Here is a 24,665-nt window from a genome sequence, read left to right as displayed (position 1 = left end):
GAGCCGATGCATCTGTGAGCCTCATGCCCAGACCCACATTCCATTTCTGTCCTCTGTCCCCCCCAGCTCTGGCGACGACATCTCCCCCCTCCTCATGCCCCCTCCCTCCTCACTCTGTGCTGTCCCCCCCACCCCCTCCCACACGTTCTATCACTTAGTGTCTCCCCCTTCTTCCCGCCCCATTCTCTGAGTGTGTCTCACCCTCTCCGACTGTCTCTGTTGGTCTCTGGGTGTGTCAATCCCTGTCTGTCTCCAGCTCCCTGTGGTGTCCTTAGTTCTCTATGCCTTGCCCTGTCTGTGGCAGGCTCCTTCTCCATCTCTTCCCCTCTGTGTGGATCTTGCTCTCTCTCTCTCTCTCTCTTTGTCTCTGCCTCATCCTGCCTGTCTCTCTGTGTCTTTGTCTTTTTCTTCCTCCTCTGTCCCTCTCTTCTGAGTCTCTTTTGCTGTGTTCCTTCCTCCAGCATCCTAGCCTCTCTCTCTCTCTCCCTCCTTCTCTCTCTCATCCCGTCCCTCCCCATCTCCTCCTCTTTAAGCCTCATTCTGCCCTGTGTCTCTTGCCCCCACGCTCTTCCTCTGTCTCTCTCTTCCTGAATTGGATTCCTTGCCTTCCTTTTGCCCTCCCTCTCTTTCTCTTCTGACTCTCTCCTCTAAATACATAGATTTCTTTCAAGTTGTCTTCCTCTATTTTCCATTTGGTGATTTCCTCATGGCCCTGGGTTTGGAACAGGGCTGGGGGCCCTCCAGAGTCACCCCCAAGGATTCCCCTTTCAGATAGGGGCCAGATGTGCTGGCACCCCATTGGGCACCTGTAGTTGAATCAGAGATGGGGAGGGGAGGTTCTAAGGCCAGAGAACCTCCAGGAGATGTGGTGCCAGAAGCCAAGAGTGCCAGCCCTCCCTTTCCGGGGATTTAGAGTACAGACCCCATCCAGTCTACCTTCTACCAGCCCAGGGCAGGGCATAGGGAAGTTCCAGGGGCTGAGCTGGCCCAAGAAGCCCCCTTGCTGTAAGAACTCAAAGAAGAGCATGTCTGGGTCTCACAGATTCCTGGGGTTGGTCTCCTCCCCTGCTACATTGATGGCTGTCTCTGACTGTGCCTCAGTTTCCCCCAGTGGCACAAGGGTACTACCCTTGCTCTATCTCTGACTTCTTTAAAGTACTTTGAGTTCCTGGAACAGAGTTAAAGTTATGCAGAACAGGGAAGCGGTAGAGGGGCTGCCCTCCCCTTGCTCACCAACACCACGGGGACTCCAGCACAGAAGAGTCTGTCTCAGGGCAGGGGTAGAATATGGGTCTGGGCCCCTTAAGTATGGAGTAGAGGACAGTGCCCCGCCTACCCCCGGCCCCCCAGGAGTACCAGACCCTGCTGTCAGGCCCTCCCTCCCAGTCTGGGTAGTGGCCTCTAGCCCTCCTCCCTGCTGCCCCTCTTCAAGGAATGAACTTGGAGTCATGGGAAACAGGCCCTGGGGTGGGGGTGCCAGGCCTCCAGGGCCCAGCCCTTCCCTCTGGGGTATGATGAGACCTGGTCAGGCAGACAGTTCTAGGACCCTGGGGTCTGGGCACTACTCACCAAGGGGCCAGGCGGGGGAGTAGGGGTGCCTGGGGGAGGCGGGTTGCACGCAAGGCATGCTGGGCCCCCTCGGTGGGTGGGTGGGGGGAACAAAGCTGGCATCGAGGCCTCAGCTAAAATTAGCCGCTTCCCTGCGCGGGAGCGAGCATGCCTGCCAGCCGCCCAGATCGCCGCTGCCTCGGCAGGCCATCTGTCGCCACGTTTCGCTCAGTCCCCCAGGGCTCCCCAGCTCCAGCCATCCCCAGGGGCTAGAGGGACTCTGCTCTGAGACTGTCCCTGGCCGGGGCTCTGGGCTCTGCTGCTGACATGCTGTGTGACCTCAGGCTAGGCCTGTCCCTCTCTGGACTCCTGTACGATGGGCGGGCTCTGGACACTGACATCCCAGATACCCCAAACCTTCTAAGCACCCGATACAGGCGCTGGTCATGGAGGGCTGGGTTATGGGCTGCCTCCCTCCCTAAGAGTTGGCCCTCTGGTCCAGTGTTTGAAGATGAGCCAAGTGGGGTTTAGGGTAAAGGTCTGGATGCATGGCAGACTCCCATACAGTTCCCTTGGTCTTCATGGGAGTGTAGGGCAGCTCTGTAACCAACACCACCCCAACATCCTCCCTTTACCCACCCCCACCCCCAACTCATTACTGATCTCCACACAGTCTTACGGAAACAGCTCCGGGTGGGAAACCTGCAGCTAGAGGCCGAGTTCAGTGGATACTATCTTGCTCTGTGGCCTGGACAGTCTCTCGCCCTCTCTGTTTTCCCCTCCTCGGTGAGAGGCTCCCATTTTTTGAGCACCTGCCCACTTCATGTCACATTGTCTTGTGAGGCTGACATCCCCACTTTCCAGCTGAGGAAACTGAGGTACAGAAAGCTGAGGTTCCGTATGAGCCAGGGACCGGTCTGCTGTGTCCTTCCCATGGCCCCCAGGGCTCTGCTTGCTGGTCTCCAGCCTCAGCTTCTTTCTGGCACTTCCCTCGCCACTGCCCCTTTCCGCTCCCCATAAGCCATAGAGACTGAGCTCAGGCTCCAAGGTCACTCAGCTTGGCCTGGGAGGAGCTCAGACTTGAACCCAGGCCCCTTGGCTCCTGGCCTCCCTCCCTCTCTGGCCAGCGGGCTGGGCCTGTTCCCTGGGTGAGTCATGCCCCTGGACTTTGGCCTCCTTGTCAGGCTCTGTGGCCTGAATTTGGAGAGGGGGCCTTCATAAGGACCGGGGGCTCCCCGCGGCAGTGCAGGTCTGAAGCTGTGGTCACACACCCTCTCAGTCCTGGGGCCTGAGGGCATGGTGACCGCACCCCCCGGTCCGCCTCCCTGCCACCCATCTCTGAGAAGTCATAGGAACAGCTCCGCGGGCCCCAACAAGAGCTCTCTCGGCCGCTCCTTCCGCCCCCCTCCCTAGATAAGGACTACACTCAGTTAGAAATGGGAAAGGGGTGGCAGCATGGGGAGGTGGCCTTTCCAGGTTGTGTGCGTGCGCGTGCCCCGGGCAGCTTGCTTCCCAGCACTCGTCTGCCCCAGCACCAGGCAGCCAGAGTTACCCAGGAGGGAGGCCCCAGCGCCTCCCCTCCTGGTGTCCAGGGACCAAGGTCAGGCCCAGAGCCCTGTGCGCCTCCACCTCCTCCTGGGGCCAGTGGTGTTTGTCGCTGGGGCAACATGCGGCTGTGCCCGGCTCTGGCAGCGCGGGGGTGACATTCATGCCCTGTGAGCTGTGACGCCGCTGCAGGCAGAGGACAGCACCACCCAGGCTGGCGACAGTGATGGGGGGGCCGGGGCGTTGTCACCTGTCTGAAGCAGTCAGTGGGGTGATGTGTTGTGTGCCCATCTGGTAGTCTGAAGCGAGGGCTCCCGGGGAAGGGGTGAGGTGGCATCCCTGACTCATTTGGGTGGGGGGTTCTGTCCCTTCCTCACACCTGGAAGGTGAGGCTTGTCTGGGTGTGTGTGAGAGAGAGAGAGAGAGACAGGTTCTCCGCATTTCACATCCGCTGGTGGGTGTGGGAGTGCCCAGCTGCGTGTTCGTTACACCACGGTGGGGGTGACCACGTGTGTGCCTGGCTCCTGTTGTCTGGGGGTATCAGATGTGCCCATCTCACGCTTTTGGGGAAGTGACAGGTTATGTACTTAGCTCATCCTGTTAGGAGGGTAGTCACCACCCCATACGCCTGTCTCTGACTGTTGGGGATGTGTGAGATGTCACCACGTGCCCATCTCATGCTGTTGTGGGGAGTGACATGTGTGATTATCTCATGCTGTTGGGAGGTTGTCAGTAGCTTGGGAGCTTGTCTCTCACCCTAAAGAGACAACATGTTGCCCAGTGGTGTGGGGCCCAGAGTTGGCGGGGCCTTCCCGTGTAGACCATAGGGCCCTTTTAAAAGGGCTGGACAGGGGAAGCATTCAGAGCCCTGAGTGCAGGGACAAGTGTGGTGGGTTTGGCGGGGTGGGTCTGAGTCCCTCCCCCCATGACCTTCCTTCTGACCCAGGTGCCAACCCTTGGGACTGTTTCCCAGAAGGAAGGACCCAGTGTTTTTCAGGCAATGTGGCAAGGGGCCTCTGGGGCAGGAGCAGGTGTGACTGGGGAGGTGGGGCACCAGGCAGGGTTGGCATGGGGGTCTGCGTCCCGGCAAGCGTGGGGGGACCCCAGTCCCTGCCTCTTCTGCCCCTGAAACTGTTAAACTAATTAAGGCTGTGGAGCCGCAGGATTAATCGGGGCAGCTCAGCGCGGGCCGGGAGCTCAGGTAGTCGATTAGTGCGCCGCGGAGGATATTGGATTTCTGAACCGCAAGTCAGCACTATTCGGCCTGTTATCTCGCCGAGGCTCGAGGCTCGAGGGTCAGGAGGCGGGAGGCTCCGGGCGCGCTGGCCGCCCCCGCCCGGCCAGCTCGCGGCGTCAACTCCCCCTGCCCACACGCCGCCGCCTCCGCCGCCGTGGCCATCTCAGTGCCCTCACCCAGCCCCTCTCCCGGGTGCCCCCTGCGCCTCGCCCCTGTCGCCCTCCCGCCCCTCCGGCGGTGCTGCTCTCCCCTCTCGGGCCCTCCTGGTCTCACTCGCACTCTGAGCCTCTGACCATCCTCTCCACCTGCATCTCCAACTCCCTGTCCCCCCACCCGCCCCCGTGAGCCCCTCCCCATCACCAGGCTCTGCCTCTGTGCTTTTGTGTTCTTGCATGCCTGTCTCACAGTTTTTGTCTGTCACTGCCTATCTCTGTCTCTCGTGTCTCTCTGTCTCACTTTCTCTCCCTCTGTGTGTCTCTGTGTCTTTTCCTCTCCCTCTGGGTTTCAACCTCTCTCTCTCTCTCTCTCCCCCTCCCTCGCCCTCTCTTTCTCTCTCTCTCTCTCTTGTGTGGTCTCGGCTGGTGTCTGCAACCAGAACAAATCTCCCCCAGCCAACACCCCCTGAACAAGGAGGCCAGAGCAGCTAATGGGAAACATGTGATTCTGCCTTGCGCCTGGAGCACCGTGAAGGGAGCCTCAGTCCTAGCTCAGCCCCCCCTTGTGCCCCCCTCTGCTGCATTCCCCCCACCACACCGCCCCCACTCCCAGCATCTCCCCCAGCCTATGTGGGTGCCCCCGGTTATTCCCATTTCGGGGTGGTGGGGTGCTGGCGTTTATCAGTTGGGGAGTATCAGGTTGTGGAGGGGCTGGGAGCAGCTTTCCTCCTGAGGTCCATCCAGCCCGCAGGGCCAGGCAGACCCCATGCAGACTTCCCCCCCCCACCCCCACCACCACCACCATATGTAGGAGAACAGGGCCAAGATGAGCTGAGCTCTAGGGGCCTGGATGGGGGGCAGCCAGTCCACCCCCACTGGAGGGCTCTGGGGCCACCCAGATTCCTATCTTTTCCACCCTCTTGGGCCTCTGGGGAGCTGCAGAGGTGGGGGCTCCCTGAGGGCTTGGGAGCTGCCGGGCTGCATTTCTGTGCCCACCCAACCACGGGGAAAGGGGGGATGGATCAGAGGAGGGAGGCTCTGGCAGGTTGGAATTCTCCTTCTCTGCCTGTGGATAAATTGTCCCTAATCCAGGCTTGGGGAGTTGTCTGGCTCCTACAGAGAGAGAGAGAGAGAGAGAGCACGCAGGAGATAGGGAGGGAGGAGGGAAGCAGGCACACAAACACGGTGACACAGACACACACTGTTTCACAAAGGGTCTCTTGCATGCAGTGCACACGCACGCGCGCACACGGCCTGAGGAGTTACACAAAGGTACCACACGAACACGGAGGCTCGGCTGTGCTTCCGGGCACACTGGGGCACACGGACCCTCTCACACATGTTGACACTGACACGTAGTGCTTTTGGCACAGACACAGTGATGTGGCCCAAGGACCCACTGACACGCAGGCCCCCAGTGACGAGGGTATGCAGACTCACACATGGGCACACTGACCCCCAGCGAAACAGACCCACGGGAACGCCGGGACCAGTCACACTGTCAGCCGTGACCCTGCAAACCCAGAAAAAGGCAGGAGGTAGGAAGGAGGGAACACTGATCCACAGTGACACCAGTGCCCGCAGTCACAGGCCTCGAGATGGGAAACCTGCAGGGACAGTGGAGGATCAGCCGCGCGCCCGCACCCTAGCCCCCCCTCCCCGCCCCGTGCATCCAGGGCGCTCGGAGACAGGCAGAAGCCCGTTGAGCTCCTGACACAGCGAGATGCAGGGAGCCGGGCAGAGCGTGTGCACACACACAGGCCCACGCCTACCCCAGCCGTAGCTGGGGTCAGGGCGCTTCCAGAAGGGCAGACACACACTTCCGTGTCCTCGCAGGCGTGCAAGCAAGGCTCAGCTGGGCACACACACAAAGCTGAACAGATGCAGATAAACCCACCCACACGTATAACTGAAGATACTGAACCCAGGTACACATCAGTCCCTCTCTGTCTCCCTCTGTCTCCCTCTCCCTCTCCCTCCCTCTCTCTCTCTCTCTCACACACACACACACACACACACACACACACCGCTAACCACATACACCGTAACTGAGCAAACGTAGGGTCCCGTGCATGTACATTCTTAGACACACATGTACACACGCGGATTTAGAAATGTGCGGAAGACTGAATAGACCCAGGAGCCCACATACAGGTGTATTTACCCAGACAGCGGAATGCTCACAAGCGCACGTTTATACAGGCGCAATCTCTACCACACATAAAAATTCCCAGGCAACCAGAACCCACAAGCAGTCCATGAGGCCTGGTTCCCAGACCCCCTCTGGGCTCCAGTACAGACCTCAGGGAGGCAGACAAATGGGCAGGAAGCAGGAGGGTGGTGAGAAGGGCCATGGTTATTAAAGAAAACGAGACATAACCAGTTGCTGGTGGAGAAGAGTAAGGGCCAGCTGCATACACACCCCGCATGGAAATCTGCATTCCCCGTGTCTTTTAACAGCGGTTCTCACACCTGCATTCTAAATAAGCTGTTAGCATATATAGTCTACCCAAAGCATTCCTTCCCCATTCGTAAGATCTCCCCATTTTATAGATGAGAAAACTGAGAGCCAGAGAGGTTAACTGACTTACCCAAGATCCTGCAGTGAGGGTTGAGCCAAGGACTGTCTGGCTCCCAAAGGTCAGGTTCTTTTCCACCATAGCATGCGTGTTCATGTTCATGCACGTGTGTACCTACATGTACAAAGATACTGCTTCCCAACAGGAACCTGGGGTGTCAACAGATAGGCTCGCAGTTCCCCGGTGAGATGAGGTTGTAGGTGATTTCCTTGTATTCGAAAGTACACCCCATCCAGGCTAGCCTCCTGGCCCCTTTATCTGGCTCATCCTGTGTCCATGCTTATGCCTGGGATGTTGTGTTTGCTTCCACAGATGGGAGCTTGCCTACCTGTCTACCCATCGGCCTGGACCCCAGAGCCTGCCCAGCTAAGTGCGTGCAGAGGGCCCCGGTTTCGGGGCAACTCTCAGGCGGCCGCAGAGACCACCCTAGAATCACTGGCAAAGACAGGCCTCTCCTGCTGAGCCAGACCTTGTCTACACAGCCTGCTCAGGTAACAGTGTACGGGGAAGCCAGGTCTGTGCCTGGGCCACCCCTAGAAAGTGGGGATCAGGGGGACTTACTTCCCAGTCTTAGCAGGAATCCCCCCTCCCAGCTTAGGCCAAAGAGAGGCACTTTATAGAATCAAAATATATTAACCCAACTTACCCAAAACTCCCCACTATCCAGAAAGGGGAACTGAGGCCCATGGATTATACAGCAAGTCCCCCGGAGTCCTGCCTCCTAGCCTGGGGACCCTTCCCGGCACCTTGTTGACCTGAGAGAGCTGGGAAGTGAAAGGGGTTGTGACAGTGAGCAGAACTCAGGGCAGAGATGGAAACCGAGTACTTGATGTTTGCTGCTGACACACACACACCGCCCCCCAGGACCCCTGTCTGCTGGAGTCTGTGGAAGCAGAGAGCTGGGAGGCCAAGGTGAGATGCCGAGAGGACCTGGGTAGTTCAGGTAGGCCAGGTCACCCTCATCAGATGAGGTGGGGTGGGGGCAGGACCTGCCTCCCTACTCCTGGCCCCAATTAGCCCACCCAGGCTCTAGAGCCACGGAGGCCAGGTGGGGCTGCCCTGCCCTGCAGAGGCAACTCCCTGAACTGACACACGGAGCCTGCGGGCTCCAGGAAGCTCCCTAGAGCCCTGCCTGCCTGGGGACTCCACCCAGCTTCCAAAAGAGCATTCCTGGGGCCTGAGGTCTAGGGGTGGGGCCTCCTGAGATGGTAAGGGTGGGAAGTGTGGCTATGGGAGGATGCAGGGCTCTGTGTACCCAGGTGCAAATGCACAGGGCATCATGTGTGCAAGCCCTCAGGCTTGTGTGCAAACCGGTGTGTGTAGGGCTCTGTCTTTAGGGACACAGGGTTCTGTATGCAGAAGTTACATAAGTGCACTGGGCTGGGGGACCTTTGAGGGCTGTGTAGGTACTACAGGGGAGTGGTGAGTGTGCAGGATTCAGAGTGTGTCCTGGGTAGGTGTGGGAATCCTGGAGTGTGGTGGGGGCCACACCGGATGGTGCATGTGTGCAGGGCTGTAGTGCCCAAGGGAGAGATGTATAACCAGGAATCTGAACACACTGGGCCGATGTGTGGGCACACTGGGACGGTGTGGAATGTGCACACAGGATCTCTCCGCATGTCACCGGGGAAGCTGGCGCTCAGGGTTCTGGGTGCACGCTTGCGGGTGGTGTGTGCATGTGGCTCCGTTTGTGCTTTGGAGGTGGGCTGGGCAGGCCTTCAGCTGAGCAGGGCTCAGCAGTGCCCAGCCTTGTGGCCAAATCGCTGAAGTCACTTCCTTTCCAGCAGCAACTTTCCAGGAGGAGGAGTTCTTCAGACCTGGGCGGGGAGGGGGGGCGCGGAACGAGGAGCTCTCAGGGGAAGGAGGTGGGCGGGGGTGAGAGGCTGTGGGGAGGGCCTGGTGGGGCTGGAGGAGGGGAGTCCTCCGGGAGACAGAAGGAAAGACTAGGACAGGAGTCTGGAAGGGCCAAGGGCAGGAGGGGATGGGGGTGGAGCAGGGCGGGAAGCACAGTCCCTGGGTGACCTCGGAGGGAGGAAGGGAGGGCCGCCAGGCAGGGTGACCCTCAGGTTCAGCCAGAGCTGGCCGTGGTGCCCGCAACACCTGGCACCCAGGGCAGGGGGCTGGCAGGGGGCGGGTCTAGGGAAGACCTGCTTGCCAGGTGCCCCGCTCTGGGCAGGAAGGGGGTGGGCGAGGGCTGCACAAAGGAGCTCTGTGTGGCTGGGGGTAGGGTGGGGTGGGGTGTGCTATACTGTTGGTGCGGGGGGCGGCGGGGGGGGGGGGGAGCTGATGACTCCTGGAGGCCAGGCGGGACTTGCTTCCCCTTGGGGGCATCGGTGGCTCTAAGGGGACACCTAGTGGCGAGGGAGGGTAGTGCGTTTGGATGACTGAGGTGGGAGGGGATGAAGAACCTGGGAGGGGGTAGATTAGAAGTCAAAAATTAGAACTGGTGATGAGGATTGGGACTGTTGGAGGAGGCTGCAGGGGAGGGAGCTGACTCTTTGGACAGTGAAGAAGTTTGCACGGGAGGAGCGCAACAAACCTAAATTCAGACTCCAGCTCTTCAATGTCCTGGCTGTTTGTCCTCAAGCGCATCACTTAACCTCTCTGTGCTTCTATTTAAATGCCAAATAAGTGACAGCTGCTGTTATTATTTTCATTTTCATCATTGTCCTTTTTGGTAGGATTTTGGGCTGGAGTCCGGTTGGAAGAAGATCTTTGGGCACTAGCGGGTGGGTGGGACAGGACTGAAGGAGACTGAGAGGGGTGCTGCAGGTCCTGAGGGATAAAGGCCCCAAAGGGAGGTGATAGGGAAGGGTTCACAGCAGTAGTAATAGCCCCCTTGATACACTGTTTTCCCTTTGAGGACATCCCTGGGCCTTCAATCCGGGCTGGGAGGGAAATGGTGTGGGGGGAGGAGTGTGCAGGCTGGAGAGAGGGTCATGAGGCCGGAAGTGAGAGCTGGGGCTGGCAGCCTGGCTCCCCTGGGGAGGCTGGGGTGGGGGAGGGGGAGGCGGGCTGGGGAAGGGGTGGGGTGGTCACAGCCGCTGCGGGGGAGGGTGGGGCTGGGGACTCAAGGATGTGGGCTGGCGCTTCCCGGCACTGTACACAGCAGGTTGGGGCCCCCAGCCCCCTCCCAGCCGGTTGGTGTCCCCATGGGCAGGCTCAGACACACTGACCCAGAAGCAGACTGTCAGACAGAAGGACCCCTTTGACTTTGTTCACAGACATGGGATAGGTGGTGCCCTTGGGAGGGGTCCAAGAAAATGGCCGCCTGGGTGTGGTGGGGAGGGCAGCCGGCTGCTTCCCTCAGATCCTGGAGGCCGCAAGAGAGAGCCGTGGACAGAGTCAGGAGGTCTGGCAGGAGGACATGCCCAAAGGTCTTCACGGGTGGGTGGAACAGAAGCAACCACCGGAGAGGAGGTTTTCCCTTCTGCCAAGATCACACCCTCGGGCCCCAAGGGGGAGGTCTCCAGAGCAGGGAGGCTTGGTGAGCCCCACCCTCAGGAAGGGAGGCATCTGAAAGACTCTGAGGAGCCAGGGGTCAACCATGCTGTTGGAAATGGGACTTGGAGATGCCACGGTGTGCGCCCCTTCCCTCCTTTGTGAGGTTGTTACCCACAGTCCTTCTTGCAAGAGCAACGGGCGAGAGAGCCTGGCCTGGGAGAGAGCAGGACCCTGCGTGATGGAGTGGGCAGGACAGTGAGGAGCAGCCGAGGCCTGGGAACCGCCGAGCAAAAAGGGACAGTAGACAGATGGTTGTTCTGTCTGGATAAGCAAGAGAAGGGCTCTCTCTCCCATGCCGTTTTGTGACCCGGGGCAAAGGCCCTTTCCCTCTTTGTATCTCAGTTTCCTCATCTGTAAAATGGGAAAAGCACAAGGTGGCACCAGAACAGGGTACCCATGGGGAAGCGGATTAAAAATACAGATTCCCAGATGTCCCTTCAGATCTGTGAGTCAGACTCCCCTGGACGAGGGCCTGGGTATCTGGAATGTTACACAGCTCCCCCAGGCCCAGGGTTTGGAAGCCAAATGGCTTGGCGATTTTAAGGTTCCTCCCAGCGTTAATTTAGACCTCAGCTCTAGGAGCAGCGCTTTCAGGAGTGGCTGAAGGAAAGCTGCAGGAGCTGGGAGGGGAAGCAGGCTTTGGGTTTAGGGCAGAATTAGGAGTCCTGCCACTTTGCAGCTATGTGACTTCAGGCAAGTTCCACAACCACCACTCCGAGCCTGTTTCTTCTGTAGCACAGGGATAATCAGCCCTGCCTCCCGGGTTGCTGGGAAGATTCAGTGGGTCATATGTGTGGAAATGCTTTGGATGTTGCAAATCGCTGCCCACCACGGGGGAGTGGAAGAGTGTTCCTTCCCACACCATCCTGTCCCCGAGTTGGCTCCGTGGTCTTCCTGTGGGGTGACAGCCCTGGGTGGTATGGTAGCTGGTGGGAGTCTACACGTGTCGGGGGTGGGGGGTTGACCCTGGGGATCAGGTCAGAGCCAAACACTAAGGAGTCGTCGGGGTCAATCTTTAAGACCCTCCCCATGGTCTGGGCCCTGAGTCCCTTGGGAGTCACACATGCCTGGATTTAAATCCCAGCTCTGCCCTGACCAGCTCAGGGAGTTAGTAAATATTTATGTAGCATCCAAAGCCCAGGCCCTGGGGTCAGGGGATACAGCGGTAAACAAGACAGACACAGGGCCTGCCCATGAAGGGCCCACACTTGCGGGGGAGACTCACCGAAAAGCTAGTCATACAAGTAGTTGGTTGCAATCGTGATAGCTACTGTGAAGGGGAAGTAGAGAGGACTCAGAGAGCGCGCAGCAGGGGCCAGACTGTGGCCAGAGGTGCAATGGGGGGAGGGGGGGTCAGAGAAGGCCTTGCTGATAAATGTGGGAGAGGGGTCAGAGAACATCCCTTTCCACATGCTTGTCTCACACCCTCTCTCCACACCCTTCTTGGGTCCCACCTTTGGGGTCTGGAGAGGAATGAGAGAGAACCACATGGGAAAAGGCAGGGCTGATTGCTCTGTGCACCTCGTTCATTCATTCATAAGAAATAGTAAATATTTCTTGAAGCACGCTTGTGGGCCACGTGCTGATCAGGGTGTTGGGAGATAAACACAGAAGCGGACAGACAGAAATTCGTGGTGCTCACCACCTTCCAGTGGCTGGTTTCCTCCTCTGTAAAGGTGGGGATGATAATCATACTCATCTCAGGTTTGCAGGGGGCTTAGATGAGATAATCCACATAAAGTGCTTATCAGCCCATTGTTTGGCAATAGAGAAAGTGTCCCCAAAGTGTGTGAGCTTTTATTGTTGTTGACTCCCTGGTATGATTGTCACACCTCTGACCTGAGGCACTCTTCACTTTTTCTTTACAGCTCTTATCCCAGTAATAATTAAATCATTTATGATTATCTGATCACTGTTTGTCTACCCGGTCTTTGTGCAAAGTAGGCACTCCATAAGTAATGAGTATATGAATGAATGATGTTACTTCATCTCTGAGCCTCCATTTCTTCATCTGCAAGACGGGGTTATTAATAGCCCCTACCTCACAGGATTTGTATGAAGAATTAAATGAAACGATGCCTGGACAGCTTCCAGCCCAGTGCCTGGCGCGCAGTAGGTGCTCACTAAACCTGAGCTGCGATGGTCCTTTCCAGGCGCTGTCCACACCCCGAGGCCTGGGCTCAGGCCGAAGTTGCTCCACAGCTCCCCCAGCTGACAGCCAGCACCTGGCAGAGCCCCCAGGCACGGGGGCCCTCTCTCTCCCAGGTCAGCCGGGTGTGCGTACTGGAGCTGGGGGCGGTGTGTGGAGGAGACCGGGCCGGTGGGCAGTGAGTGGTTGGGCTGTGGCCACCTGACAATTCAGATCCGCTGTTGCCTGTCTTGTTGCCCACAGAGATCTCCAGTGTGACAGCCCAGGCGGCAGAGCCGAGGGTGAGTGGCCAGGCTTCTCCTGAAATGGGCCGGGGGAGGGGGGTACAATAGGGAAAAGGTTACACCCTGGATAGGATTTCCTGGCCCTCTCCTTAAGTGTGATCTGGAGTGGTCGCGCCAGCCTGCTGCTGATGGCCTTCCCTTGCCAAGGCAGGCATCCTCTTCTCCCTGAGCCTGTAGCCAGGGTCTAGAAGTGGGTGAGCTGCTGACAAGTGGAACCAGGGCCCCTGAGGCGTTCCTGGTGCATGCGATGGTTCAGGAAAAGGCTGGGAGTCAACGGGGTGGGGGGGAGGGGGGGGACGGAGCTTGAGGGGACTCCCAGGAGGGGTGACGGGCTCACTGAGGAGGATGTGGGAAGCTGAGGTCTTGGACGTTCGGTGAGGGCCCTCTCGCCCGTCCTGCCCCACAGGTCCTGGTCCCGGCTTCTCGCACCCTCATGTCAGCCCCGGCCCCGCCCGGCGGCCCGCGGAGGACAAGGTCAGGATGCGTGTGAAGCCCCAGGGCCTGGTGGTGACTTCCAGTGCCGTGTGCAGCTCTCCTGACTACCTCCGGGAGCCCAAGTACTACCCCGGCGGCCCCCCCACCCCACGGCCCTTGCTTCCCACCCGGCCCCCTGCCAGCCCACCTGACAAGGCCTTCGCCCACACCTTCTCTGAGAACCCACGCCCACCCCCACGCCGGGACCCCAGCACCCGGCGCCCACCAGTCCTTGCCAAGGGGGACGACCCGCTGCCCCCGAGGGCAGCCCGTCCCGTCTCACAGGCCCGCTGCCCCACCCCCGCGGGAGACGGCAACAGCTCCCAACGGCGCTGGGACAACGGGCGGGTGAAGCTGCGTCCCGTGGTGCGGCTGATTGACATCATGAAGGACCTGACACGGCTCTCCCAGGACCTGCAGCACAGCGGCGTGCACCTGGACTGCGGTGGCCTCAGACTCAGCCGCCCACCTGCCCCGCCCCCCGGTGACCTGCAGTACAGCTTCTTCTCCTCACCCAGCCTGGCCAACAGCATCCGCAGCCCCGAGGAGCGGGCTGCCCCCCACTCCAAGTCGGAGAGGCCCGGCCACCCCCTCTATGAGCCTGAGCCCGAGCCTAGGGACAGTCCCCAGCCTGGCCAAGGCCATAGTCCTGGGGCCACGGCCGCGGCCACCGGGCTGCCCCCGGAGCCTGAGCCAGACGGCCCTGATTACTCGGAACTTGCAGATGCCGACATCCTCAGCGAGCTGGCCTCCCTTACTTGCCCCGAGGCCCAGCTGCTGGAGGCCCAGGCCCTTGAGCCACCATCTCCTGAGCCAGAGCCTCAGCTCCTGGACCCCCAGCCCCGCTTCCTGGACCCACAGGCACTAGAGCCGCTCGGGGAAGCTTTGGAGCTGCCACCCCTGCAACCTCTTGCTGATCCTCTGGGGCTGCCAGGCCTGGCGTTACAGGCCCTGGATACCCTGCCCGACTCCCTGGAGTCGCAGCTGCTTGACCCTCAGGCACTCGACCCCCTGCCCAAGTTGCTTGATGTCCCTGGCCGCCGTCTGGAGCCTCAGCAGCCCCTGGGGCCCTGCCCACTGGGCGAGCCCTTGCGCCTGGACTTGTGTTCACCCCATGGCCCCCACGGGCCTGAGGGTCACCCCAAGTACGCCTTGCGGCGCACTGATAGGCCAAAGATCCTGTGTCGCCGGCGGAAAGCTGGACGGGGGCGCAAGGCAGACGCCGGGCCGGAGGGCCGCCTGCTGCCCCTGCCTATGCCCACAGGGCTGGTGGCCGCCTTGGCCGAGCCCCCGCCACCACCGCCTCCACCACCTCCTGCCCTGCCAGGCCCGGGCCCAGTCCCAGAGCTGGAGCCAGAATCTTCCCAGACTCCAGGGGTCCCCAGCCGCAAAGGCAAGTGCCGGGGCGTGCGGCGCATGGTGGTGAAAATGGCCAAAATCCCCGTATCGCTGGGACGGCGGAACAAGACCACGTACAAGGTGTCCTCCTTGAGCAGCAGTCTGAGCGTGGAGGGCAAGGAGCTGGGCCTGCGCGTGTCCGCGGAGCCCACGCCACTGCTGAAGATGAAGAACAATGGACGGAACGTGGTGGTGGTCTTCCCCCCCGGGGAGATGCCCATTATTCTTAAGCGGAAACGCGGCCGCCCTCCTAAGAACCTGCTGCTGGGTCCTGGCAAGCCCAAGGAGCCGGCAGTGGTCGCGGCCGAAGCAGCCACCGTGGCCGCGGCCACCATGGCCATGCCGGAGGTGAAGAAACGGCGGCGGCGGAAGCAGAAGCTGGCCTCCCCGCAGCCGTCGTATGCAGCAGACGCCAATGACAGTAAGGCCGAGTACTCCGACGTTCTGGCCAAGCTGGCCTTCCTGAATCGCCAGAGCCAGTGCTCTGGGCGCTGCTCGCCCCCCCGCTGCTGGACACCCAGCGAGCCCGAGTCGGTACACCAGGCACCCGACACCCAGAGCATCTCCCATTTCCTGCACCGGGTGCAGGGCTTCCGACGGCGTGGCGGTAAAGCAGGCGGTTTTGGTGGCCGGGGTGGGGGCCATGCCGCCAAGGCGGCCCGATGCTCCTTCAGTGACTTTTTCGAGGGCATTGGCAAGAAAAAGAAGGTGGTGGCAGTGGCAGGTGCTGGCGTCGGGGGCCCCAGCCTCACCGAGTTGGGGCACCCACGCAAGCGGGGCCGGGGGGAGGTGGACGCCATGACTGGGAAGCCCAAGCGCAAGAGGCGGTCCCGGAAGAATGGGACTCTGTTCCCAGAGCAGGTGCCTAGCGGCCCGGGCTTTGGGGAGGCCGGCGCCGAGTGGGCCGGGGACAAGGGCGGCGGCTGGGCCCCTCACCATGGGCACCCAGGCGGGCAAGCCGGCCGAAACTGTGGGTTCCAGGGGACCGAGGCCCAGGCCTTTGCCTCCACCGGGCTGGAGAGCGGGGCCTCAGGCCGCGGCAGCTATTACAGCGGTGGCGCCCCCGCAGGCCAGGCCGAGCTCAGCCAGGAGCGCCAAAACCTCTTCACCGGCTATTTTCGCTCACTGCTCGATTCGGATGACTCCTCCGACCTCTTAGACTTTGCCCTCTCCGCCTCTCGCCCTGAGTCCCGGAAGGCATCAGGCACCTACGCAGGGCCCCCCACCAGCACCCTGCCTGCCCAGCGGGGCCTGGCCACCTTCCCCAGCCGGGGGGCCAAGGCCAGCCCAGTGGCGGTGGGCAGCAGTGGGGCTGGTGCGGAGCCCTCCTTCCAGCCTGTCCTGCCCGCTCGCCAGACCTTCCCGCCGGGCCGGGCGGCGAGCTACGGGATCACTCCAGCCACTTCAGAGTGCCGGGCAGCCGAGACCTTCCCGAAGCTGGCGCCCCCGCCGTCGGCCGTGGCCCGCTCCCCGACCGCCCACCCGCCCGCCAGCACCTACCCACCTCAGTACGGTGGCTACGGGGCCGGACAGAGCGTTTTTGCCGCAGCTAAGCCCTTCACGGGCCAGGACTGTGCTAACAGCAAGGACTGCAGCTTCGCCTACGGCAGTGGCAACAGCCTGCCTGCCTCCCCCAGCAGCGCCCACAGCGCCGGCTACGCCCCACCGCCTACAGGGGGCCCCTGCCTGCCGCCCAGCAAGGCCTCGTTCTTCAACAGCTCTGAGGGGGCCCCCTTCTCTGGCTCAGCCCCCACGCCCCTGCGCTGTGACAGCCGGGCCAGCACCGTCTCTCCCGGCGGCTACATGGTACCCAAGGGCACCACGGCCTCTGCCGCCTCCTCCTCCTCCTCCTCCTTCCAGCCCTCGCCTGAAAACTGTCGGCAGTTCGCGGGGGCTTCTCAGTGGCCTTTCCGGCAGGGCTATGGAGGCCTGGACTGGGCCTCAGAGGCCTTCAGTCAGCTCTACAATCCCGGTTTCGACTGCCACGTCAGCGAGCCCAACGTGATCCTGGACATCTCCAACTACACGCCGCAGAAGGTGAAGCAGCAGACGGCTGTGTCCGAGACCTTCTCCGAGTCGTCGTCCGACAGCACCCAGTTCAGTCAGCCGGTCGGCGGCGGCTTTCGGCGCGCCAACAGCGAGGCTTCGAGCAGCGAGGGCCAGTCAAGCCTGTCCAGCCTGGAGAAACTGATGATGGACTGGAACGAGGCATCCTCTGCCCCCGGCTACAACTGGAACCAGAGCGTCCTTTTCCAGAGCAGCTCCAAGCCGGGCCGTGGACGGCGGAAGAAGGTGGACCTGTTCGAGGCCTCACATCTGGGCTTCCCGTCATCCGCCTCGGCCACCGCCTCAGGCTACCCGTCCAAACGGAGCACCGGGCCCCGGCAGCCGCGGGGTGGGCGGGGTGGTGGGGCCTGCTCAGCTAAGAAGGAGCGGGGCGGGGCGGCCGCCAAAGCCAAGTTCATCCCCAAGCCACAGCCCGTCAACCCCCTGTTCCAGGACAGCCCGGACCTCGGCCTGGACTACTACAGTGGGGACAGCAGCATGTCACCACTGCCCTCCCAGTCGAGGGCCTTCAGCGTGGGTGAGCGAGACCCTTGTGACTTCATGGGACCCTACTCCATGAACCCGTCCACTCCTTCTGACGGCACCTTCGGCCAAGGCTTCCACTGCGACTCGCCCAGCCTGGGTGCTCCTGACCTAGATGGCAAGCACTTCCCGCCTCTGGCCCACCCACCCACAGTGTTTGATGCTGGTCTGCAGAAGGCCTACTCACCCACCTGCTCACCCACGCTGGGCTTCAAGGAAGAGCTGCGGCCGCCACCCACAAAGCTGGCTGCCTGTGAGCCCCTCAAGCACGGGCTCCAGGGGGCCAGCCTGGGCCACGCGGCTGCAGCCCAGGCCCACCTCGGCTGCCGGGACCTGCCGCTGGGCCAGCCCCACTACGACTCCCCCAGCTGCAAGGGCACAGCTTACTGGTACCCACCGGGCTCAGCTGCCCGCAGCCCACCCTATGAAGGGAAGGTGGGTACGGGGCTGCTGGCTGACTTCCTGGGCAGGACGGAGGCCGCGTGCCTCAGTGCCCCACACCTGGCCAGCCCACCGGCCACACCCAAGGCCGACAAGGAGCCACTGGAGATGGCCCGGCCGCCCGGCCCACCCCGTGGCCCTGCCGCCGCCGCCGCTGGCTACGGCTGCCCGCTCCTTAGTGACTTGACCCTGTCCCCTGTGCCGAGGGACTCGCTGCTGCCCCTGCAGGATACCGCCTACAGGTATCCAGGCTTTCTGCCGCAGGCGCATCCCGGCCTGGGTGGGGGCCCCAAGAGCGGCTTCCTGGGGCCCATGGCGGAACCTCACCCTGAGGACACATTCACCGTCACCTCCCTGTAGTGCCAACTGAAGTGCCGACTGGACCTCGAGGTTTTGTTCCTGGGTGAGTCTGGGGGTGTGGGTGGAGCGGGCGGAGGCCTGGGCAGGCGACGGCGGGGCTGGGGTGGGGGATGAGGACATCAGAGCTTGGGCAAGGGGAAGGCGTACGGTGATGAGCGGGAAGGATTTAAGGACAACATCGGGGACCCCGGATAAGAGGAAGGTGGGATTCAGGAAGGCGTCCGGGATTAGATGCTGGGGACAGTCTTCAGGAAGAAGACCTGAAGATGCACTCTGGTGGGGGCCAGGCTGAGGGTGTGGTTACTGTGTCTTGGTCACACTCTGCCAGGGCTTTACAAAATGGCCTGAAGTATCTTTCCTGGTCTCCTGGCGCCCACCCAAAGATTATTTTTCACTGTCTTTGACCTGAGGTGTGGGCTCAGAGTGGTCAGAGGCAGGTGGGATAGGGATCCAGAAGTGAACAAGGGAGGCTGGGATCCTGCTGTGCCTCACAACCCTCACCCAGCGGGTCTGTCCCCAGGCAGGACACTTCCTACCTAGAAAAAGCCAGTCCCTTTCCTGCAGCCAAATGCTTTTCCAAGAGTTTGGTTAAGTTTTGCTAGATGTTTAGATACTGTGTTTATCAGGCGTGTGTCCTCATGAGGTGGAATCAAAGTTTTGGTATTCTCAAGATTTTGTTTAAGGAAAATAAAAGAGGGAAAAATGCCCCCAAAATGGGTAAAAAGGGACAAGGTCGGAAGAATCATTTTCTCGAAGCACAAGGCGCTCCAGAAAATACAGCCCCAACTGGCCCATCACATCCCATTCTTGGGACAACAGAGGTGGCACAAAGTTGCCTCAGATGTGGTGGGGAAGTGGCCTAGGGGCCTGTCTGAGCCCCTCACCCTCCACCTCTCCTGCCACTGCAGCCTCCTGGGAGTGCCTCTTCCTGGAGAAGGAATAGCAGGGCTCCTGGAAAGTCCCATCCCTGCCCTGGGGAGGTCATTCAAGGCCAGGGTGACTCAGGGTCCTGAAGTCGTGTCAGTGGAAACTTATTATCCCCTTTCTGCCTGACCCCAGGTCCCTTGGTGCCTGAAGGTGGCAAAGGGCAGCACGTGGGAATCAGAAGGCCTGGGGAAGGACCGTTCCCCAATTGGCCACCAACATGCTCCATGTCCTTGACCATGCTTTTACTCCCTCCAGCCCTGGGCCTCTGTTTCCCCATCTGTTCAAGAAATTCAACTTTGATAATCTCGTAGGTTTTGCAATTCTGTGTAGCACAGACAGTGGACCAAACTTTTTTTTTTTTTTTGGCAGCCTATTTTCCTCCTAATGAAGCCAGGCCAAGATTAAAATGGCCTCCCATTCCCCGTGCGTCTCACTGCAAGCAGCAGAGCTGCAGATCTGAAGCAGGCCAGGGAGAAGCTGCTTAGGGTTTAAAATGTCAAACTCTTGATCCTTCTCACTGGAGGGGAGATGTCTCCTGGATAATCCAGAAATGTGAAATAATCCAAAAACCGTTCCTCCTGGGCTCTGGATGGGAAAATAAAACGAGTGTGGGGGCTGGGTGTTTGAGCAGGTCACAGCTCAGTGAGATACATAATGGAACCATCCAGTGAGGCCTGAACACAGAAGGAACTGGGATGCCATCCAGCCCCACATTCTGGCCACACTCTCCACTCCGGGCTGGGAGTTGACAGCGCTGTCCTCAGACTGATGCATTCAGTTGTTCTGGAGACATCTGTCCGGCACCCACCATGAAGCAGGCATGGGGGGGGCACCCCAGTGAACACCACAGATGAGGTCCTGGTCCTCAGGGGGCTTCCAGTTTAGAGAGAGAGACAGTACGTAGACTGACACGAAGGAATTTGGTGAGGATTACGATAGGAAGGACCGAGAGAGAGGAAATAGCTAGGAGGTTGTGGGAACCTGCAGCGGGCTGACTGGATCCTGAAGCTGATGCCTGAAGGACGAAGGGGCATCAGCTAGACAGGGAGTGGGAAGGACATTCTAGGCAGAGGGAACAGCAGTGGGTGAAGCCCTGGGGCGGGAAGGAGCTCAAACTTGAGGAACCGATAAGAGGACAGTAATTCCTCACTGAATGAGTGGACAAGGCAGGCAGGGCACCGGAAGGAGTTTGAACCATATTCCAAGACCAGTGGGGAGCCATTGAAGAGTTACCAGCTAGAAGGTCTCCCCCCCCCCGCCCACACACACACACCACAGGGCAAGTGCTGAAGGAGGGCGACCTCGGTCACCTCAGGCAAGTGAGCGTTTTGACGTGGGCCGCTGGAGAAACTGGTTCGGCTCCACCCCACACCTTGAGCCTCTCGCTGCCTGTCCGGGTGCCAGGCATGGAGGAGACAAAGCAGACGTGGTCCTGTCCTCAGAGTTCAGCATCCACCCCAGGAGGCTAAGGCAGGTACACGAAGAACCTGAAAACAGCTGGTGGCAAGTGGCAGGTGCCCAGAGGCGGGGAGAAACAAAGCTTGTGTACCAGGAAGGTGGGTGTTAGGGTCAGAGGTCATCTCTCAGAACTTTTGGTGAGAAAAGGGACACACGTCTTTGCCCTTCATGCAACACTGCCGCACTGAGCCTTCACAGCAGGCTGGGAGGTGGTAATGCCCGCTCCCCCCCCACCCCATCGGAGAGTGGAGCAAGCAGGTGCAGCTAGGAACCTTGCCAGGGGATCCACAATTAGTCACCGGTGGAGTCGGGATTCAAACCCAATACTGCACCCCCCCCCCCAGAACCTGGGTACCCTGCCATACCATTCCCCCAATACCCCACACCGCTGACTCCCCATCCGCAAAATGACAGCTTGGTTGGACACTCCCTACAAATGTTTCTGGGTCTGACATTTTAAACGGATTTTGAAGTTCTTTCGAAGAAGCTGCGTTTGAGCTTGACTTTGAAGAATAGGCAAGATTTGGATGGACAGAGACTTGAGGGGAAAGGTGTTCTAGGCAGAGGGAACTGTGGGCAAGGGGAGGGTCACACCCCACTGTGAATTAGAAGAGGAAAGCTCAGGGGAGCTAGAGTGGGGAATGTGGGACGCCCTTGGTCTGAGAGCTGAGCTGGTGGGACAGAGGGAAGGGGTAGAGGGTGGGGAGCGCTCGGGCTGGGGGCAAACCTCTCCAGTTCCTTAGGTGGAAAACGGAGCCAGGGAGACTGACTCCACATTGGGCCCTCATGGCCAAAGATCCAGCCCTGCTAGACCCTGTGCAATCAGGAAGGGCCCTCCAAGGCACTCAGGAATCTTGAGTCCCCCTCTCCTCCCTATTCCCTCTCAGGCGTGGACCTGAGGCCAAGAGAAATGTCACAGGTCCTCCAAGGTTACACCAGCCTGGGGCCTGACGGGAGCAGGAAGCAGTTTCCAAGGCCACCGGCCAACCAGGGTCAGCAGGCATGCCCAGACCTGGGCCAGGCCCCAGCTGCTCTGGGCTTTGTCTCTCTGTGTCTTGAAACCTCAAGAGGTCACTTGATCTTGCCTCTGGCTCTGAGCAAAAGCCCTCACATCAGGGGTCAGCCCTCCCTGCCCTGTCTCTTGTGGGCCTCTCTTCGCACTCTCTGAGGCCGTCCTCCCTCCCATCCCATGTCTTGCCTCTCCCACGGCCATTTTCAGGCTAGGCCTTCTTGTTCTGAGCCCTCATTTCCTGGAAATATAATCTCTCTGTGAACATGCCCTCTCCTGCTCCTCCTCTCCCATCTCCCCACATCCCTGTGGGCCCAGAAGAGCCCAAGGGAGTGAGGCTCTGAAACTGGAGGGTGGTGGCAAGGAGCACGCCTGTAGGCACAGACCAGCCTCTGTGCGGAGCCTGGTTCCATCCCTTACCACTTACGTGACCCGGTGAGTCACATCACCTTGCTGTGTCTCTTGTGAGAATTAATGAGATTACCCATGAAGCCCTTAGCCCAATTCCTGGTGCACAGTAAGCACGTAGTCAGTGGTTGGTACATGGGTGGACAAATGCCTCCCACCAGCTGAATTCTGTCACCCAGTCTGTGTGACTCACACACACCCCGGACCCTTTCCTCCTCGCTCAGGACTCTGTAGGTAGCCAGCCTCCCTTCACCTGCTGCCCCTGTTGTCTCCTAGGAAGGATTTTGTGTCTAGTGTGGTTTGGGGTCCTTTGGTGGGAAGATACGAAACACCACCTAGGTTTTGGCCCTGGCTGATTCCTCCCTGGGGGGCCCAGAGGCAAGGGAAGTCACCAGCGCCCCCCCATGGGACCTGAAGCCTGATGGGCAACAGGACCCGGACTTCTAAATGACCGACCCAGGTCAACTAGAAGCCCTTCCCATGCAGGTCCTCGCACCAGTCCCCTCTCTCGGTGCCTCCTGACTTTGTAAATACATCATGGTTTTTTCTCGAGGTAGATTTGCCATCTTCGTTGTCATCCCTTTTGCTGCCGTAACGCCCTCTGTGCTAGAGGGGAGGGGAAGTAGGTTAATTCTGTGTTCACCGCACATGAACCAGTCACCTGCCCAGGGCCAGGCACTGAACGAGACCAGCAGTGTCCTGCCCTCATGGAGTTTACAGCCTATAAACAGGTGTCCTTTGAAAGTCTCCAAGTGGGCATCATTCTCCAGGGCAGGGACTGAACTAGGTCCCCTGGAAGTACTGGGGACCCGCCCTCTTGAAGCACGAGCAGGGCAGGCAGCAAGAGCTTCCTGGAGCCAGAAAATGGGTCTTGGGGGGGCGCCTGGGTGGCTCAGTCGGTTAAGCATCCGACTCTTGATCTCAGGGTCATGAGTTCAAGCCCCGCGCTGGGCATAGAGCCAAGATTTAAAAAAGAAAATGGGTCTTGAACAAATTTAAGGCGTCAGAAGCGGTAACCCTGGGTCATTCAACTGGTGGCTGCCATGTCTCTGCCCCGACACCTGCCCCCAACCCCAGTCCGTTCCCCTCATTATGGCCACCAAAGTGCTTGTTCTTCAGCATTTCCGGATGCATGGTGTCTGGAGCCCCCGAAATTATTTATTGGATGAATTGATTCCAACCCATTCGCTCCTGTGCCTCCATTGCTTACCATCTGTCGATTGCATCCCCTGCTCCCTGCCTCTCCAGTCTCCTTGCCTACAAAATAACAGCCCAGCCACTAGCCTGGTATTCCAGGTATTCAGGTCTTCCTTTTCTGCCCTGACCTCCTCACACACCCTCCCTTTCCAGCCCTAGAATGTGGAATTAGGAGGGAGCTTTCTTTCCCCAGTGTGCCCTGTGCCTTTCCCCGAGCTATCCCTGGCCTGGGCTGCCCTTTGCTGCCCACCATCCATCTCCCACCTGTCAGTTCCTATCTTTCATTCAGGCGTCACCTCCTCCAAGAAGCGTTCCAGGATCCTTCCCAGGCCCACTTAATCTCTAGCCTTTTATGCATCCATGCAACCCTTCCTGGGAATGTCCTCACTACATCGTCGGCTCCTTTAGGCTGGTTGCTCATCTCTGTGCATGTTCCCCATCTTCCTCGGTGTCACATCATGCGTGGGACATTGTTTTTTGCCTTGAAGACAAGCATGTAGACTAGAGAGAATTGAGAGAGGAAGGGCAAGCACTGGGAGTAGGTAGGAGACCATTTCTGTCACCGTCGCTGTCCTCAGATAGGCTCCTAAAATGGGGCAGGGGATGGGGCGTATAAATAAACAAATTTAGACGCTGCAGGCTACCTAGGTTTTTGGAGTTCTCCAAGTACAACCTTGGAGAGCTCCAAAGGTTAAAGCGCAGTTTACAGACAGGGAAGGGGACTCCCCCAAAGACACACAGCCACCCTGGCAGGAGTGGAATGATAGAGCCGGGAAGGGTCCCTGGTGAGCAGTCACATGCCCAACACATAGCCATCACTGGGGCCTGTCTTTACAGAGGCATCTCTGATCAGGAAGGCAGAGAGTGCGGGTGTTGGCCGTAGAGTCTCCTAGGACTGGTAAGCAGTATGCAGCTCTGCAAGGTGGGAGACCGTGGATATGAACCCTGCTGTGTCCCGCTAGCGTCCCTCTCTATGCCCAGCAGTGGAGGGGGTGGGGAAAGATCCTTAAGGAGGGAATGGCTGGTGAGCTAGAGTTTCAGGAGTGCCTCTGGTCACGGGTGGACACAGGTTCTGAAAACATTGTCTGGAGTGGGGAGGAGAGCCACACCCACACCCTACAGCCAGTCCATCCTACCAGAGGGTGTCCCCCATGTGTCAAGTGTGGTCGGAGACCCAGGGAAGCAGTACTCTCTCCACATTTGAGGGACCTACAGGCCTGACTTTGCCTGAAAATGTCAAGAGGGGGTGGATCAGCCTTTGGGCAGCTGTGGTCTGCTTCTGACCCCACTGGGGCCTGAATATCTCTCCCATTACCTGTTCAACCCCCTACTTTACATAGAGACTAGCCCAGAGAGGGAAAGGACTTGCTCTAGGTGACACAGCAGATCCGTCTCAAACCCTC

General features: G+C 59.7%; 1 protein-coding gene across 13 annotated transcripts in view; it reads left to right on the top strand.

The window, feature by feature from the left end:
- AHDC1 (AT-hook DNA binding motif containing 1) overlaps positions 1-24,665 on the top strand; it is a 63,635-nt gene that overhangs the window by 35,343 nt on the left and 3,627 nt on the right. For 5 of the 13 annotated variants that reach the window (XM_081817828.1, XM_081817826.1, XM_081817833.1 and 2 more), the window contains 4 exons: positions 7,377-7,555; positions 12,722-12,833; positions 12,961-12,998; positions 13,408-18,306. In XM_081817828.1, coding sequence (XP_081673954.1) covers positions 13,482-18,263 — 4,782 coding nt within the window. In that variant the 5' untranslated portion in view covers positions 7,377-7,555; positions 12,722-12,833; positions 12,961-12,998; positions 13,408-13,481 and the 3' untranslated portion in view covers positions 18,264-18,306. Of the gene's footprint in view, positions 1-7,376; positions 7,556-12,436; positions 12,834-12,960; positions 12,999-13,407; positions 18,307-24,665 lie in introns of all 13 variants that reach the window. The other 8 variants (XM_031039037.2, XM_031039035.2, XM_031039034.2 and 5 more) reach the window with 5 other exon arrangements.

This window comes from Leptonychotes weddellii, chromosome 4 (genome assembly GCF_054177405.1).
Source record: "Leptonychotes weddellii isolate Sample4059 chromosome 4, ASM5417740v2, whole genome shotgun sequence".
Taxonomy (NCBI): domain Eukaryota; kingdom Metazoa; phylum Chordata; class Mammalia; order Carnivora; family Phocidae; genus Leptonychotes; species Leptonychotes weddellii.
This window is presented reverse-complemented; position numbering and strand designations above follow the sequence as displayed.